We start from the raw sequence: 14,978 nt of genomic DNA on the forward strand, positions 1-14,978 counted from the left end.
TTTATTTTATTAAGATTTTAAAAATCCATAAGCAATAAAAAACCTAGATATTTTTCCAAATATTTTTTAATAGTAAAAATTCATATATTATTTGAGAAAAGTAAAAATTTATCAATGCAAACAATTATTTTTATAAAATGTTGTATTACAAAAATATAAATTTAATAAAAGTTAATCCAATAATTTTTAAACATTTTATTCAATTAAAATATCTTTTAATCATTTTTTTATTAATTATTTTTAATAATTTATCAAAATTAGTAAATAGAAAAATTTATAAAATAAATTTATGTTTACATTTATAAAACTTCCTCATAACTTTATAAATACAAATAAAAGTAAAAATTTTACTAGCTTAAATATTTAAAATAATACATAATATTGATATGATAAAATAAAAACATACTTATTATAACACATTAATATATTTCATATCTTAGAAAAAGATTGCTACTCTTATAGTATCAATATGTAAATATTAAAATGAAAATGCTAAAAAATCATATTAAAACATTAAAAATTACAAAAATAAATAAAAATATTGCTTTATTTAGTATTGAATTTACAAAGATAATTTACCATTATATAGTTATTGCTAAAAAAGAAGAAACTAAATAATAAAAAATAACGAAATGATGATATTTTTTAGAAAGGATACTTTTAGGTATTTTGATAGCAGAAAAGTTAATAATAAAATATAATTGTTAAATAATAAAAGAAATGAATGGCTTAAATAAATTTTGTATGGAAATGTAATTTAGAAATTTAAATATTAAAAGAGATAAAAAAGATTATTTATATATGATTGGTTGTTGTTTTATTTTTAAATAATTTAATTTGACAAGTATTAATTTTCTGTTAATGTGTCAAATAAGATGATATTAGTAACTGTTTCCTATTTAATATAATTAAATACTAAATACTAAAATTGCAATTTTTAAATAAATTTTAAAAACATTTAGTTTTTAATTTGAAATTACAAAAAGAATATGAAATGGATATATTTTTTTTGAATATAGAAGAAAATAAATGATAAGAATTACAAAAGGATAATATTTTTGAGAAAAATACATACATGTATTTTTTAACAGTTTGGTTAATAATAAAATATAGTTGTGGTTTATAGTATAGAGTTAATCTATTAATTATTATTAATAACAAAAATGAATGGCCAAAATAAAATTTGTATTGAAATGAAATTTAGAAAATAAAAATATAAATATTTAATCAATCAATGAATATTTGTTATTGGTTGTTGTATTTTTAAATTATTTATTTGATTTACCAAGTATTTATTTTCTGTTAACGTATCATCAAATAAAAATGAAATTAGTAGCTATTCGCAATTTGGTAAACAAATTATGCTTCTCATGCAAAAATTAATATTAAATGAATGAGGCAACTTTTAACAATCAAATTAGAACTTAATAAAAATTTGATTTTTGCTTTTAAAATTTGCACACTGACTAAAGAGTGAGCGAGTTATTTAGTAATTTGTTTACCCATAAAATTTATACGATAAAGCAAAATATACCATCTAATTGAATAATGCATATTTATTTGATAATTATAATAAATAGGCATTGAAGTAACTATGAAAAAAAAAACTTGAACATCCTAAAATTTACAAATCTTTGAAAACTTGATTGATTTATTATTATTGTTGCAGTATTATAAAAATTAGAAATTAATTAACACTTACTCTTTCAAAGAGAAATTATTTCAAACAGATAGGAAAGGCTATTTTAATAAAGCTCTTATTCCTTTTTTAAATTGATTCTATTTATTAAGATTTATTGTGAATCATGGCATATTATAACCGCAACAATTAGGGTTATCAGTAGAGAGAAATTTCTAATAGTACCACTTAGGGTTGGTTTCCAAATAGGTACCAAAATATTAAATAATTATCTCATTATTTTCTGATCTTATTAACGAATCTATAATTTTGTAGATCAAAGTATTAATTATGAAAGGAGACTACCATAAAATGATTAAAAGAAGCGATAACCTCATAATTATTTTATTTTAACTAATAAAAGCTAAGAAATCAAAAGGGGAGAAACAGCACCCACTGAAAAAGGGAAAAGAGAAAGGGTCATAGCAAACAATTAGCAAAATGCTTAATTAATTTAATTTAGTGCAGTTGCAGCTGCATCAGGATTCTAGTTAAGCAATACATCGAACTTAAAGGAAGCGATAGGAAAATTCAAGTATTATTTTTTAATAGTTAAATATCTCATTCTTCATTTAAGGATCAAACAATAATGGAAGAAATTTTTAAAAGCTTAAAAAAAAAAAACATTTTTAAAAAAAATTTAGGAGTTCACCATATTATTCAAGTGTGGTAAATTAACAAAACTAAAAGAAACAATAGCAATAGCATTACTAGCAATAGAATTCTTATTAAAGTAATTAAGGCATTGATTTTGCTAAAATGAGCAAGAAGGAACATATTCAATAGATTTCAAGGATTTATTAAAACAACCCTACAAATATTTTGCATACAGTTTAGCATAATTCCAACAATTTGCAAAGTGGTGGAGGAACAACCACAAATAAAAAAGCTTAAACAAATAATCACGGATTAGATCCTTATAGCAGCAACAACATTCCTTAATAAAGATATAGCTTTAAATTACCGCAAAGACCATCTACTTCACATGATTAGCAATCAGTTTAGCGTAAGTAAAATCAAATTTAAACAACAACTTAGTATAGAAATACGCAAATGAGTATAACTAATACAGATGGATTTGGATTAAAAAAGCCATCAACACCAGGAACAGGTTCCCGTGTGGCAACAGCAGGCTAAAGAGGAAGTAAGCTATTGAATACGAGCGGGAATTCCTTATTAAATTCTTCTTTGAATGCTGGAATATCTTCTAAAGGGTAATAATAGCATCAAAATCTTAACACATTGCATCCACTATAAATAAGAAATACTTCAGCTGGCGTTACTTTAAAAAGTAATGCTTAGAGAAGAGAAACCTTTGCAAGTAATACGAGCAATAATTAAAATACTAGTTTTAACAAAGAAGTAAGCAATCATAGGTAAGATTTATTACCTAAATATAACACACATCAAGATGGAGATTTCAAATAAAACCATGACACTGAACATAAAACGAATACAGAATAATATCCAAATCAAAACCAATAAGTTAAAGTTCATCATACTGAATTTAAGAAAGACTCCAAGCTCAAATAAAATTTTTTCACTCACGAGAATTTCTACAGTTAAGGCTCTACTTCTTCATAAAAGCAAGATAACTCAGATAAAAAATCATCACTTAATAAATCTGGTGCAGCAAACAATAATACGTTCCTTAATGAATCATTCTCTAACAAACAGTAAAACTCAAAAAGTTAACAATAACAGTAATTATTGAAAATAGCTCTCCCATAAGAGATGAACACTTCCTAATAAATGTAATACTAGCAAAATAGCAATTATTTTGATAATAATTCAGAAGAAAATACACCTCGAATTATCGTTACTGGAAACTAGAAATGTAAATACAATAATTACTTTTATTTTTATTGTTTGAAATAATTAAAATTATTAAGTTTTGTTTAATAATTTTGTATGATTAAAAGAATAAACTCATAAGATTTAGTTCATAGAGAATAGTTTCACTAAATATGGTGAAGATGAAGATGAAACTACCACTAAAAGTAAGAATATAAAATAAAAATAAAGGAGCAAAGCTAATGATGATCAGTACATACCAAGTGATGATAAAAATTAATAAAGACACTCTCATAATCATGAAGAAGAAGGTGATGATGAACACGAAGATGACTAAGAAGATGATGAAGAATACTATTAGAATTATTATAATCACCACAATGAAGAAGATAATGAATATAGATAATAGTATGCTGTCCCTTATGATGAGGATGACGAAGATGAAGAAGAGTATGACGAAGATGATGAATAGGAAGATAATGATGAAGATGAGGAAAATTACCATCATGAAGATTAAGAAAATGACAACCATCATTAGAATTACTAATACTTTTAACATGGTCAAAATAAAGCAGACTCTTCTGATGAGCATTAGCTATAAAATTTCATTTAAGATGTAGGTGATGATTTTTAGTGTCAATAGCATGAAGAAGATGATTAGTTTGGAGAAAAAAATATACAAAAGTACATGAAAGAAAAGGTTTAAAACTAAAAAGAATCAATCAAGATAAATACAAACACCTTCTCTGTTCGTCCTATGACAACTGTATATAATTTTATAATTATTTATTTATATATATATATAAAATATATTTTATTAGGAAGGAGGAAAGAGAAGAAGAGGAGTGGAAACTCCAGTATAAAACTAGTAAAAATAAGTTGAAAGTAAAGATAGCAATAAAGATTAAAATATAGCATGCTAGCAATAGCAGAAAGCAGATTAATTTGATTTCCATTCTTAAGCTCTAAGAAGATAATCTCAGAAAGAGAATTTTAATGGCCTTGAGGAAGACCATTAAAATCAAGACTCATTCAACGACGATTAACACTATGGACAAGAATTTAGAATAGACTTCGATACATAGCAATTTGAAGTAAATATCTTGTTCTAAATAAAATTATTAAATAATTTTTCATTATAAAAGAGACCACCAGAAAGAGGCAAATAATATATAGGAAATAGAGTAAATAATTTATAAAGATCAATATTTTTAAAATTTTTTATTAAAATTAGGGTCCTATTAAAGTAGATCATGATCTCATTAAGGAGGACAGTTTTTTCAAGGATTGCCAAGCTATAGGTAAGCGCCCACCTTCTCGTCACAGAATTCCTAATAGAGGTAAAATATATACAAGAATTAAATCTAAATAGTAATAAATTCTCATATATTACAGCTGCAGGTTTAGGAATACCAACTTAAGATTTATAAGAAATTCCGATAAAAAATATGTATGATAAGGATGAACCTGAAGATCATGTTAGTGATCAAAATAGAAAATTCCTTGAGGGACAAAAATTATAGTTAGATAAAGGTATTTTTTTTTTTGATATTATGCTGATTTAAATAAATAGTTTTAAATAAATAGTAAAATAGTCATATGACAGTGAAGAGGCTTTTATTAATTTTGATATTAGAAATTTTGGGGAAAATCAGAGTCGTAAAAATTCTAGCAGATAGCCAGTACCAATAATTCCTAAAAGTAAATTAAAATATGAAGAAGCTTATTTTTATTATATTTTGATTGAAAAAAGCTGTGAATAATCAAAGACCTATGTCTGGTAATGTCAAAACAAGAGCATTAAATAAAAAAGAAAGTTTTGATCAAGGTATGAATATTAATTTACCTGAAAAGACGAACTTAAACAACGAGTAAACCTCAAAGTAATTTTTATAAATATATATGTTATTATATAAATAAATAATAAATAGGATACCAAATCACCCTGTTTCTGCAAAATACCCAAAAAAGAGTGGCTCAATAAATTAAAAAGAAAATGATTAACTTTGGGATGAATTTGATGAAATTCTAAACGATAAATAAGCAAATAAAAACATAATAAGAAAACTTGAGGGCTCAGACATACTAATCAAGCATAATGTTTCATCAACAATAAATAGTAAAGCTTCAAACTCTAATAGCTAATCTATTAAAGTTCCATTTGAAACTAGTCTTGGCTAAGACTTTTTGAGTCTTTTTGCTAACAATTATAACGAAAATTGAGTGATGCATGTATGTAAGTAAGTAAGTAAGTATGCAAAAATTTATACATTCTTACTAATTTTTAATTAACAAATTATATTTCAATAAAATAAATTAAAATTTCCAAAATAAAAGTTAGCAAAAAAAAAATGTAAATTTGCTAAAATATAAAAAGAAAAAGGAAAATAAATAATATATAAATTAGGTTAATACTTATTTATAATATATATTGTATATAATGTTTATGTGTATTTTACTTTATAATCCGTTAGTTATCTTAGATTTTAATTTTCCAATAAATAAATTACAACTTATTTTATCAAAATCTAAAAATTAATAAAAAAACATATTTTTATACTTTTACTGAATTAAGTCAAATTTTATATTTAAATTAAACTAACTACAATTAAAATTTAAGATATACTTTTATTTTAAATACATGATTTTTACCTATTTAAAATCATTTTAGAACAAATTTGAGTTTTAACTTTTTTAAAATGAAGAATATTTTTTTTACATTTTTATAGCAATTAATAATCAATCCCACATTCAGAGTCGTTACAAGCAGCTCAAAAAAATAAATTAAAAAATATTTTTTTTTTAATGGATACTTCATGTTGTAAAAACTTGGTATTTAATTTGTAAAAGATTTATTTAAAATAAAATTTAATTATTTATTTTGAGAACTTAATTTATTAACAAATTAAAGAAGTTTTTTTTATTTGAAAGGCATTTGAAATTAAAAAAATATACTTATTTTAAAAATAAAACTAAACTGATAGAAATAAATAAATTTAAATTGATAACTAACTATCCTTACTTGCATTAAAATTAAAATTTTAGAATTCAAATTTACTACTTTGCTTAATTAATTAAATCTTTAAACATCATTCCATCATTTTTGTAGTAATTTTTTTTGTTGGTGACTTTTTCATATTTTTTTTATTTTATATGCAAACGTGCAAACATGCAAGAAGACCGATCATCAATAGAATTAATTTTAATTTATTTTTTTAAACAGTATATTACTTGGTAGTATTTAAATTTCTTAAGGTATGCATAAGCAAGAGTAAAATACATGTTTTTTTCCATATTTTCATTCATCTAAATAGCTTTCTTTTATCTATTGATTGCTTCATCGTATTGCCCTAAATGATAATAAATTTTAGCTATATTTTATATTGGTTCTTCTTTTAAGGGATCGATTTCTAAAGCCTTTTTACAGTATACCAAGGCTTCTTCATACTTTGATTAATTAAAATATAAAAATGACAGTTTTATGAGAGGATCTTATTTGTTTGGAATTATGTTCATAGATTTTTTAAGCCAATACTCAGATTCCTAGAAATTTTTTTTACGTAAATATAATAATCCTAAGTTGCGCAAAGGTAACCATTATTAAGGATGCAAATTATGAGCAATTTTATACTACTATTCAGCTTTATCTTCTAATAACATACGTTCATAACACACTCCTAATAGATTATGAGCATGAGAAATCTCAGGATTAATTTCTATTGATTTATGTAAATGAATTACAGCTTCATCTAATTTTTTCAGATTTAAAAAAGAATGACCTAAGCATTTGTAGGCAAATGAATTTTAAGGGTGTATTTATATTGCTTTTAAAAAATACTCATTACATTCTTCGTATGACTTAATTTCAAGGTATTAGCTTCCTATCAAATTTAAAAGTAAATGGTGTTGAGGTTGGATTTTCAAAGCTGTTTTTAATAGGTCAATTGATTCTTAGAATTATTCATTGCTATATAAGTCTCTACCTTTGTTATAAATATCAATAAATTCAGGATTAAAGTCTTCCTCCTCCTATATTTATTCAATCTATATATTTTATAGTTATTAAATAGAATCTATTAGATCAGAAATTTAAGGTCTCAGCTTTGGGTTTTACCAAAAAATATTCATCAAAAACTAACTTATATCTTTATCTAATTATTCTTAAAACTAAAAAAACGCTGATCCGTTTGTCAATTTTTTGATTAATAAAAGAGTCCCTCCAATCAATCCATATAAACAGATACCAGCTGACCAAATATCTCCTTCTTTCTCTTAAAAAATTTTAGATTACTTGGCCAATTAATTCTTAGAGGAATCATATAATTCGGGAGGCAAATATAATTCTAAATTGTATGTTTTAGAAGCAATAAATTCCCTTGTAGCAATCGAAGGAACTATTTCTTATGGAAAGTTGAAGTCACAAATCTTTAAATTTTGATCTTAATCTAAATATATGTTTTTTAGTGTTAAATTTTAAAGCAAGAGGTTCTTAGAATGAAGATATTCTAATGCTTTAAATAGATCAAGAGCAATCTTTAAAAACTGATTTCTATTTATTTTCTTTTTAAGCCTGTTTTTATATTACCAGTCAATCAAATTCATTTCAAACCTCTCCATTACAACCAAATAGTATTTATCAATTTAAAAGTCTTCTATATATTTTAAAATACTTTAATGATTACACTCTCTAAGGTTTTATGCGAATTATTTTGCAGATTTGAGTTTATCATCAGAAATATCTGAGTTTTAATCTGATGCTAAACAAAATGCTCTTATCGAAAATTATCTATCTTTGTCGAAAGCTAAAAATGTATATTTATTATCCTCTTTATCTACATATGACTATGTAACTTAAATTTACTTTTAAATTTCTAATTGCTTTATAATAATATCCATTAAGCTATTCAATTTTATTTAAACTCTTAATAAAAATAAATAAATAAATTTTTCTGATATAAATGAAATTTTAGATAACAAATTATCTTTTTAATTGTAAATATATTAATTAGTTCCTAAATAAAATGTTTAATCAAATATTTAATTTTTGATAAAGAAATCTCATTAAATAAAATTTAATTATTTATTTTGAGAAATTATTTTGTTAACAAATTTATGAAGTTTTTTTTGAAAGGTATTTAAAAAAATTAGAAAATATAGAATTTTTATAAAAATAATACTAAAGTGATAGAAATAAATAAATTTAAATAGATAACTAACTAACTATCATTATTTGCATTAAAATTAATATTTTAGAATTCAAATTTATGACTTTGCTTCATTAATTTAATCTAAAAACATCATTTCATCTTTTTTGTAGTACTTTTTATACTTGATGACTTTTTCATATTTTTTTTGTTGTATATACTAATCTCCAAGCATACCAAAAGACTCAATATCAATGGAATCTAATTTAATTTATTTTTTTAAACAATATATTCCTTGGTAGTATTTAAATTTCTGAAGGTATGCATAAGCAAGAGTAAAATACATATATTCCATTTTTTCATTTATCTAAATAGCTTTCTTTAAACTATTGATTGCTTCATCATACTGCTCTAAATGGATATAAATTCTGCCTATATTTTATATTGGTTCTTCTTGTAAGGGATCAATTTCTAAAGCTTTTTTACAGTAAACCAAGGCTTCTTCATACTTTGATTAATTATAATATAAAAATGACAGTTCTATGACAGAATCGTAATTGTTTGGATTTATGTTCATAGATTTTTTAAGCCAAGACTCAGATTCCTAGAAATTCTGTTTACGGACATATAAATATCCTAAATTGCAAGAAGGCAACGATTATTAAGGATGCAAATTATGAGCAATTTTATACTACTATTCAGCTTTATCTTCTAATAACATACGTTCATAACATACTCCTAATACATTATGAGCATGAGAGTACTCAGGATTAATTTCTATTGATTTTTGTATATTATTAACAGCTTCATCTAATTTTTTCAGATTTAAAAAAGAATGACCTAAGCATTTGTAGGCAAATGAATTTTAAGGGTGTATTTATATTGCTTTTAAAAAATACTCATTACATTCTTCGTATGACTTAATTTCAAAGTATAAGCTTCCTATCAAAGTTAAAAGTGAATGGTGTAGAGGTTCGATATTCAAAGCTGTTTTTAATAGGTCAATTGATTCTTAGAATTATTCATTGCTATATAAGTCTCTACCTTTGTTATAAATATCAATAAATTCAGGATTAAAGTCTTCCTCCTCCTAAATTTATTCAATCTATATATGTTATAGTTATTAGATAGAATCTATTAGATCAGAAATTGAAGGTCTCAGTTTTGGGTTTTACCAAAAAATATTCATCAAAAACTAACTTATATCTTTATCTAATTTTTCTTAAAACAAAAAAAAACCTGTTCCTTTTGTTAATCGTTTGATAAATAAAAGAGTGACTCCAGTCAATGCATATAAGCACATGCCAGCTGACCAAATATCTCCTTCTTTCTCTTAAAAAATTTTAGATTACTTGGCAGATTAATTCTTAGAGGAATCATATAATTCAGGAGGTAAATAAAATTCTAAGTTATATGTTTTAGAAGCAAAAAATTCCTGTGTAGCAATCGAAGGAATTATTTCTTATGAAATGTTGAAGTCACAAATCTTTACATTTTGATCTTAATCTAAATATATATTTTTTAGTGTTAAATTTTAAAGCAAGAGGTTCTTAGAATGAAGATATTCTAATGCTTTAAATAGATCAAGAGCAATCTTTAAAAACTGATTTCTATTTATTTTCTTTTTAAGCCTATTTTAATATTACCAATCTATCAAATTTATTTCAAACCTCTCCATTACAACCAAATAGTATTTATCAATTTAAAATTCTTCTATATATTTTAAAATACTTTAATGATTACACTCTCTAAGGTTTTATGCGAATTATTTTGCAGATTTGAGTTTATCATCAGAAATATCTGAGTTTTAATCTGATGCTAAACAAAATGCTCTTATCGAAAATTATCTATCTTTGTCGAAAGCTAAAAATGTATATTTATTATCCTCTTTATCTACATATGACTATGTAACTTAAATTTACTTTTAAATTTCTAATTGCTTTATTATAATATCCATTGTGTTATTCAATTTTATTTGAACTCTTAATAAAAATAAATTAATAAATAATTCTGATATCAATGAAATATTAGATAAACAATTATCTTTTTAATTGCAAATATATTAGCTTCTTAATCAAATTAAACAATAATAAAATGTATTGCTTCTTTGATATTTTAAATAAAATAAATATTCATTTAAATTTTATTTTAAATCCTTAAGTTTTTTTAGCAAAAGTATATTTAAATATTCTGTGATATTTTATCTCTTTTTTTTAATAAAATCTATCAAGAAAAATTATAAGTTGTTATAAATGATAATTTCATTTAGTAAACAGTATTATAAAATTATTAATTCATTTAATTTTAAGATTTTATTTAGTAAAAAGACATTTTTCACATATCAAATAAAAATCATAATTTTAAAATTAAAACTTCTCAATTTATAATTAAAACTTAAAATAAAAAACGATAGAATATAAAATAATTTTAATACATTTAAGCTAATTTTTAAAATGGATAAAATTTATATTTGAAAGATAATAAATAAACTTATTTTTTCTTATCATAAACATATAAACATGTGATACAAAATTAATTAAAGTTATATTTATTCTAATAATTAAATTTTATGTATTTAAGTTATACTAAACAAGTCTCTTTAATTTTTTTAATCTTCTTTCAAAATTTTTGGAAAAAACGTAGTACATATCTCCATGACTTTTTTATATGTTTATAAGAATATTTTATTTATATAAAATTATTAATTTAAAAAAATATTAATTAAACATAATATTCTAAGTATAGCTAAACGCCTAATTAAAATCTAGTGGTATGGCAACCTCTAGATATTAATTAGGTTAGGTTTTTTTAAAAAAAAATATCTTTTTAAATAAATAAAAATTCAAATAATTTATTTTTAGAGATTTATTTGATGAAGAATTTTTAAATAAATAACATTTATAAGATTTATTGATATTCTTATTTACTGTTTCAATATTAAATTTAAAAAATTAATTTTGATGATTATGAATGATCTAAACATTATATTAAAAATTAAATATTTAGTACTTTAAACTTTTAATTTAAACCAAAAAATTGTATTTTTACCCTAATTGGATAAATAAAATTGATAGATTTGAACAAATTTTAAATGCAACAGCTATATCTTATATTCCCTGTGAGTTAATACCATTCAAGCTTTAAATTAATAGTAAATATTAAATTTTTCAAATTATTTTTTGTAATACATTAATGGAAATTCAAATTTGTTAAAATTAAAATAGAAACCCAAGATAAAGAACTATTTTTTTAAAATTATTAGCTTAATGAAATCCCTAAATCTTTTAATCCTTGAGATCCTACATTTTTCCAACTTAAAAGAGATTATAAAAAAATATTTAATCCAATTAAGTATAATATAAAAATAAGAAATACTAAGCAAAATAATTATTAGCTTTGCTAGAAAATTTTATTTATTATTTAATTAAATTTAAAAACAATTAAATATTAAACAAATTAACTAATACTAAATGAAAGCTTAAAATTAAATGCTTTTATTAATCATTTGTATTTCTCAGTAAAGTATATATATTAAATTTAATAAATAAAAACATAAAAAAAATTAGCTAAAATTAAAAAAAAATTGCAAGTTATTAAACAAATTATTATAAGAACAAAGTAAATTGAATAAATGAAATAAGAGAAAGGCTCATAAATGCTAAAATAAATTAAAACTTCAAAAATAGAAAACTAGCAACAGCTTAATAATTCAAAAATCAACAAATTGCCTTAATTAATTGTATTAATATATTTTATTAAAAAATACTTAGAATAAATATGATCAAAAATTTTAATTCATTATTTTTGATGAATACTATGTCAATCACGTTAAATTCAAATATTAATTACTTGGAAACTCTATAAAGAGAAAAGTTGTATTTTATATTAAAATTATAAGTAAATTTAATTGATAATTATATACAGATTTATACATCTAAAAAAAATTTATTAAATTAAAAGTCTTTTTTTATCAATAAAAATATTTTTAAAAATAACTGAAAAAATATAAAAATTCACTTGAAAAAAATAGAAAAATCAAAATAAAATCTATTATTGTCAAATTTTGCTCTTTGATTAAATGTTTTTATGAAGTAGAGAATTATTTTGACTTTTTATAGTCTTTGTGTATTTTATAATTTTTGAATAATTTTCTTATATTAAGAATGAATCCACCATTAAAGAGATTGCTTGAATACATTATGGGTCTAATTTTATTTATTATTTTAAATAGTGAATAGATTTGTGTAAATTTTTTAGGTTATGCTGAATTAGAGTTAGAGCTAAGTAATAATTTGTTTATTAAGATCCATTTATTTTCAACCTATTTTTGAAGTAACTTATTGCATGGTCATGCCTCTGCAATTTCATACAAGCAAAATAAATACTATAATTAATTTTTTCTGATAAAGGATCGACTTCAGAGGCTTTTTCAAAATAAATTAATGCTTATTTAAATAAATTTTATCTGCAATAGTTAGCTCCTAAATTTATGTAAGCATTAGTCTTATTAGGATTTAATTCAATACATTTTTAATAACACTTTATAGATTTTTCATAATACATTTCTTTAAAGTATATTGTTCCCAAGTTAAAAAAAGGAAGGCACTATTAAGGGCATAATGTACTAGCTTTGAAGTAGTTAACTACCGAATTTTCTATGTCAGATAAAATTTCATAGCCTACACCTAAAAGATAAAAAGCATGAGAGTATTCCGGATTATACTCAATTGATTTTTTAAGATTTTCAATTGCAATTTCATATTATTTTAGATTAAAATAGCAATGACCTAATTATTTGTACACAATTGCGTTTTCAGGAAAAATATTTATTGATTTTTTATAATAATCAATAGCTTCTTCGTATTATTTATTTTCTAAGTAGTTATTTCCAATAAGATTAAGACAATAATAAGAGGAAGGATCTATTTTAAAAGCTTCTTTCAATAATTATATAGATTCTTAAAAGCGCCCGTCGCTGTACAAGTTCCTAGCTTTATTGTACTTATCTATAAATTCTTGCTCATAATATTCTTCTTTTAATTATTAAACATTAATTTTTTATAGCTCTTCGTAAGATAAAATCAGATCAGAAACTTTAGGTCTTAAACTTGTATTTAGCCAAAAGCTATTCATTAAGACCTTATTTATGTCCTAATCTATCTCTTCATAAAATATATAAAATGCTGATCCTTCTGTAAACTTTTTTATAAATTACAAAGTAGGTCCAGTTAAAGCATATAAACAAATGCTAACTACCCATATATCTCCTTCATTTTCTTACAATACCTTTTTCTATTTAGCTATTTTATCTTTAGAAATATCAAGCAATTCAGGAGGTAAATAAAATTATATATTATCTGCTTTCTAGTCCATAAACTACCTAGAAAGTTAAGAAGGTATAACTTCTTGTGGAAAGCCAAAGTCGCTCAGCTTAATATTATAATCTTTATCCAAATAAATATTCCTTAAAGCTAGCTTTTATAAAACATAATTCTTAGAGTGAATATGTTCCAATGCATGAAATAATTACAAGGCAAACTAAATAAATGTTTTTCTATTAATCTTTTTATTTAATTTATTCTAAACCTACCAATCGATCAAATTCATTTCAAAACTTTCCAATAAAATAAAATAATTTTCTTGGATCTGAAATTCTCCTAAATATTTTGCAATATTTTCATGATTGCAAGATTTTAAACTCAACGCTAATTATTTTGCATACTCTAGTTTTTGTTATGACATTTATTCACCATCATTTTAATGAAGTGATATAACCTTAATTGAGTATTAGTTTTAGTTATCATTAGCAATTACTGTGTATTGTTGACCTGGATTATCTATATATGACTTAGTAACTTTTATTTACTTATGAGTCTCTAATTACTTTATTATTAATTCCATTTAAACTAAATATCAATATCTATTTAAATCAATGTTAATTAATTTCAACTTAATATTTAATTAATTTCAGGTTACATCAAATTTTAGTTATATATTCATGCTATTGGTATTTGCAAGTATAATTCAGTAATTTAGCAATAAACATCATATATTATTGGTAGATATCTATCTACAAATATTTACATATTTATATATACATTTTTTTAATAACAAAGAATAGCTTTTTAACCATTTAAACTCTTTCTTAAAAACTAATTTATATGCAATATTCAATTTTAGTATATATCTATCCTTTAAATATTCTATTAAGAAAAGCACAATGTTATATTTAATGGTTTTGGTTAAAAAAATGAATAGATAGAAGTATTTAATAAAACTAAATATTTTTTTATCTCCTCCTAAAAAAAAATTTTTAAGTTTCTAAAATAATTCAAAAATCAGTGAATTTATCAACCTAATAA

General features: G+C 22.2%; 4 protein-coding genes across 4 annotated transcripts; 1 reads left to right on the forward strand and 3 right to left on the reverse strand. All coding sequences in view use genetic code 6, as the record gives it.

The window, feature by feature from the left end:
* Window positions 1-1,805: 1,805 nt before the first annotated feature.
* Window positions 1,806-5,695, forward strand: TTHERM_00037480 (hypothetical protein; the record flags this gene model as incomplete). The annotated part of the gene is made up of 11 exons (XM_972056.2): window positions 1,806-1,888; window positions 2,043-2,213; window positions 2,323-3,515; window positions 3,601-4,238; window positions 4,294-4,566; window positions 4,618-4,656; window positions 4,707-4,812; window positions 4,868-5,005; window positions 5,060-5,173; window positions 5,226-5,355; window positions 5,404-5,695. 11 exons carry the CDS (start codon window positions 1,806-1,808, stop codon window positions 5,693-5,695), a joined length of 3,177 nt encoding a protein of 1,058 aa, XP_977149.2.
* Window positions 5,696-6,561: 866 nt separating this feature from the next.
* Window positions 6,562-8,368, reverse strand: TTHERM_000037489 (tetratricopeptide repeat protein; the record flags this gene model as incomplete). Its single annotated transcript, XM_012797158.1, has 2 exons — window positions 6,562-6,600; window positions 6,704-8,368. 2 exons carry the CDS (start codon window positions 8,366-8,368, stop codon window positions 6,562-6,564), a joined length of 1,704 nt encoding a protein of 567 aa, XP_012652612.1.
* Window positions 8,369-8,728: 360 nt separating this feature from the next.
* TTHERM_00037490 (tetratricopeptide repeat protein) lies at window positions 8,729-10,573 on the reverse strand (the record flags this gene model as incomplete). The annotated part of the gene is made up of 1 exon (XM_972057.2): window positions 8,729-10,573. One exon carries the CDS (start codon window positions 10,571-10,573, stop codon window positions 8,729-8,731), a length of 1,845 nt encoding a protein of 614 aa, XP_977150.2.
* A 2,099-nt stretch (window positions 10,574-12,672) lies between these two features.
* On the reverse strand, window positions 12,673-14,517 carry TTHERM_000037499 (tetratricopeptide repeat protein; the record flags this gene model as incomplete). The annotated part of the gene is made up of 1 exon (XM_012797159.1): window positions 12,673-14,517. One exon carries the CDS (start codon window positions 14,515-14,517, stop codon window positions 12,673-12,675), a length of 1,845 nt encoding a protein of 614 aa, XP_012652613.1.
* Window positions 14,518-14,978: the final 461 nt, after the last annotated feature.

This window comes from Tetrahymena thermophila, assembly GCF_000189635.1.
Source record: "Tetrahymena thermophila SB210 genomic scaffold scf_8254667, whole genome shotgun sequence".
Classification (NCBI taxonomy): domain Eukaryota; phylum Ciliophora; class Oligohymenophorea; order Hymenostomatida; family Tetrahymenidae; genus Tetrahymena; species Tetrahymena thermophila.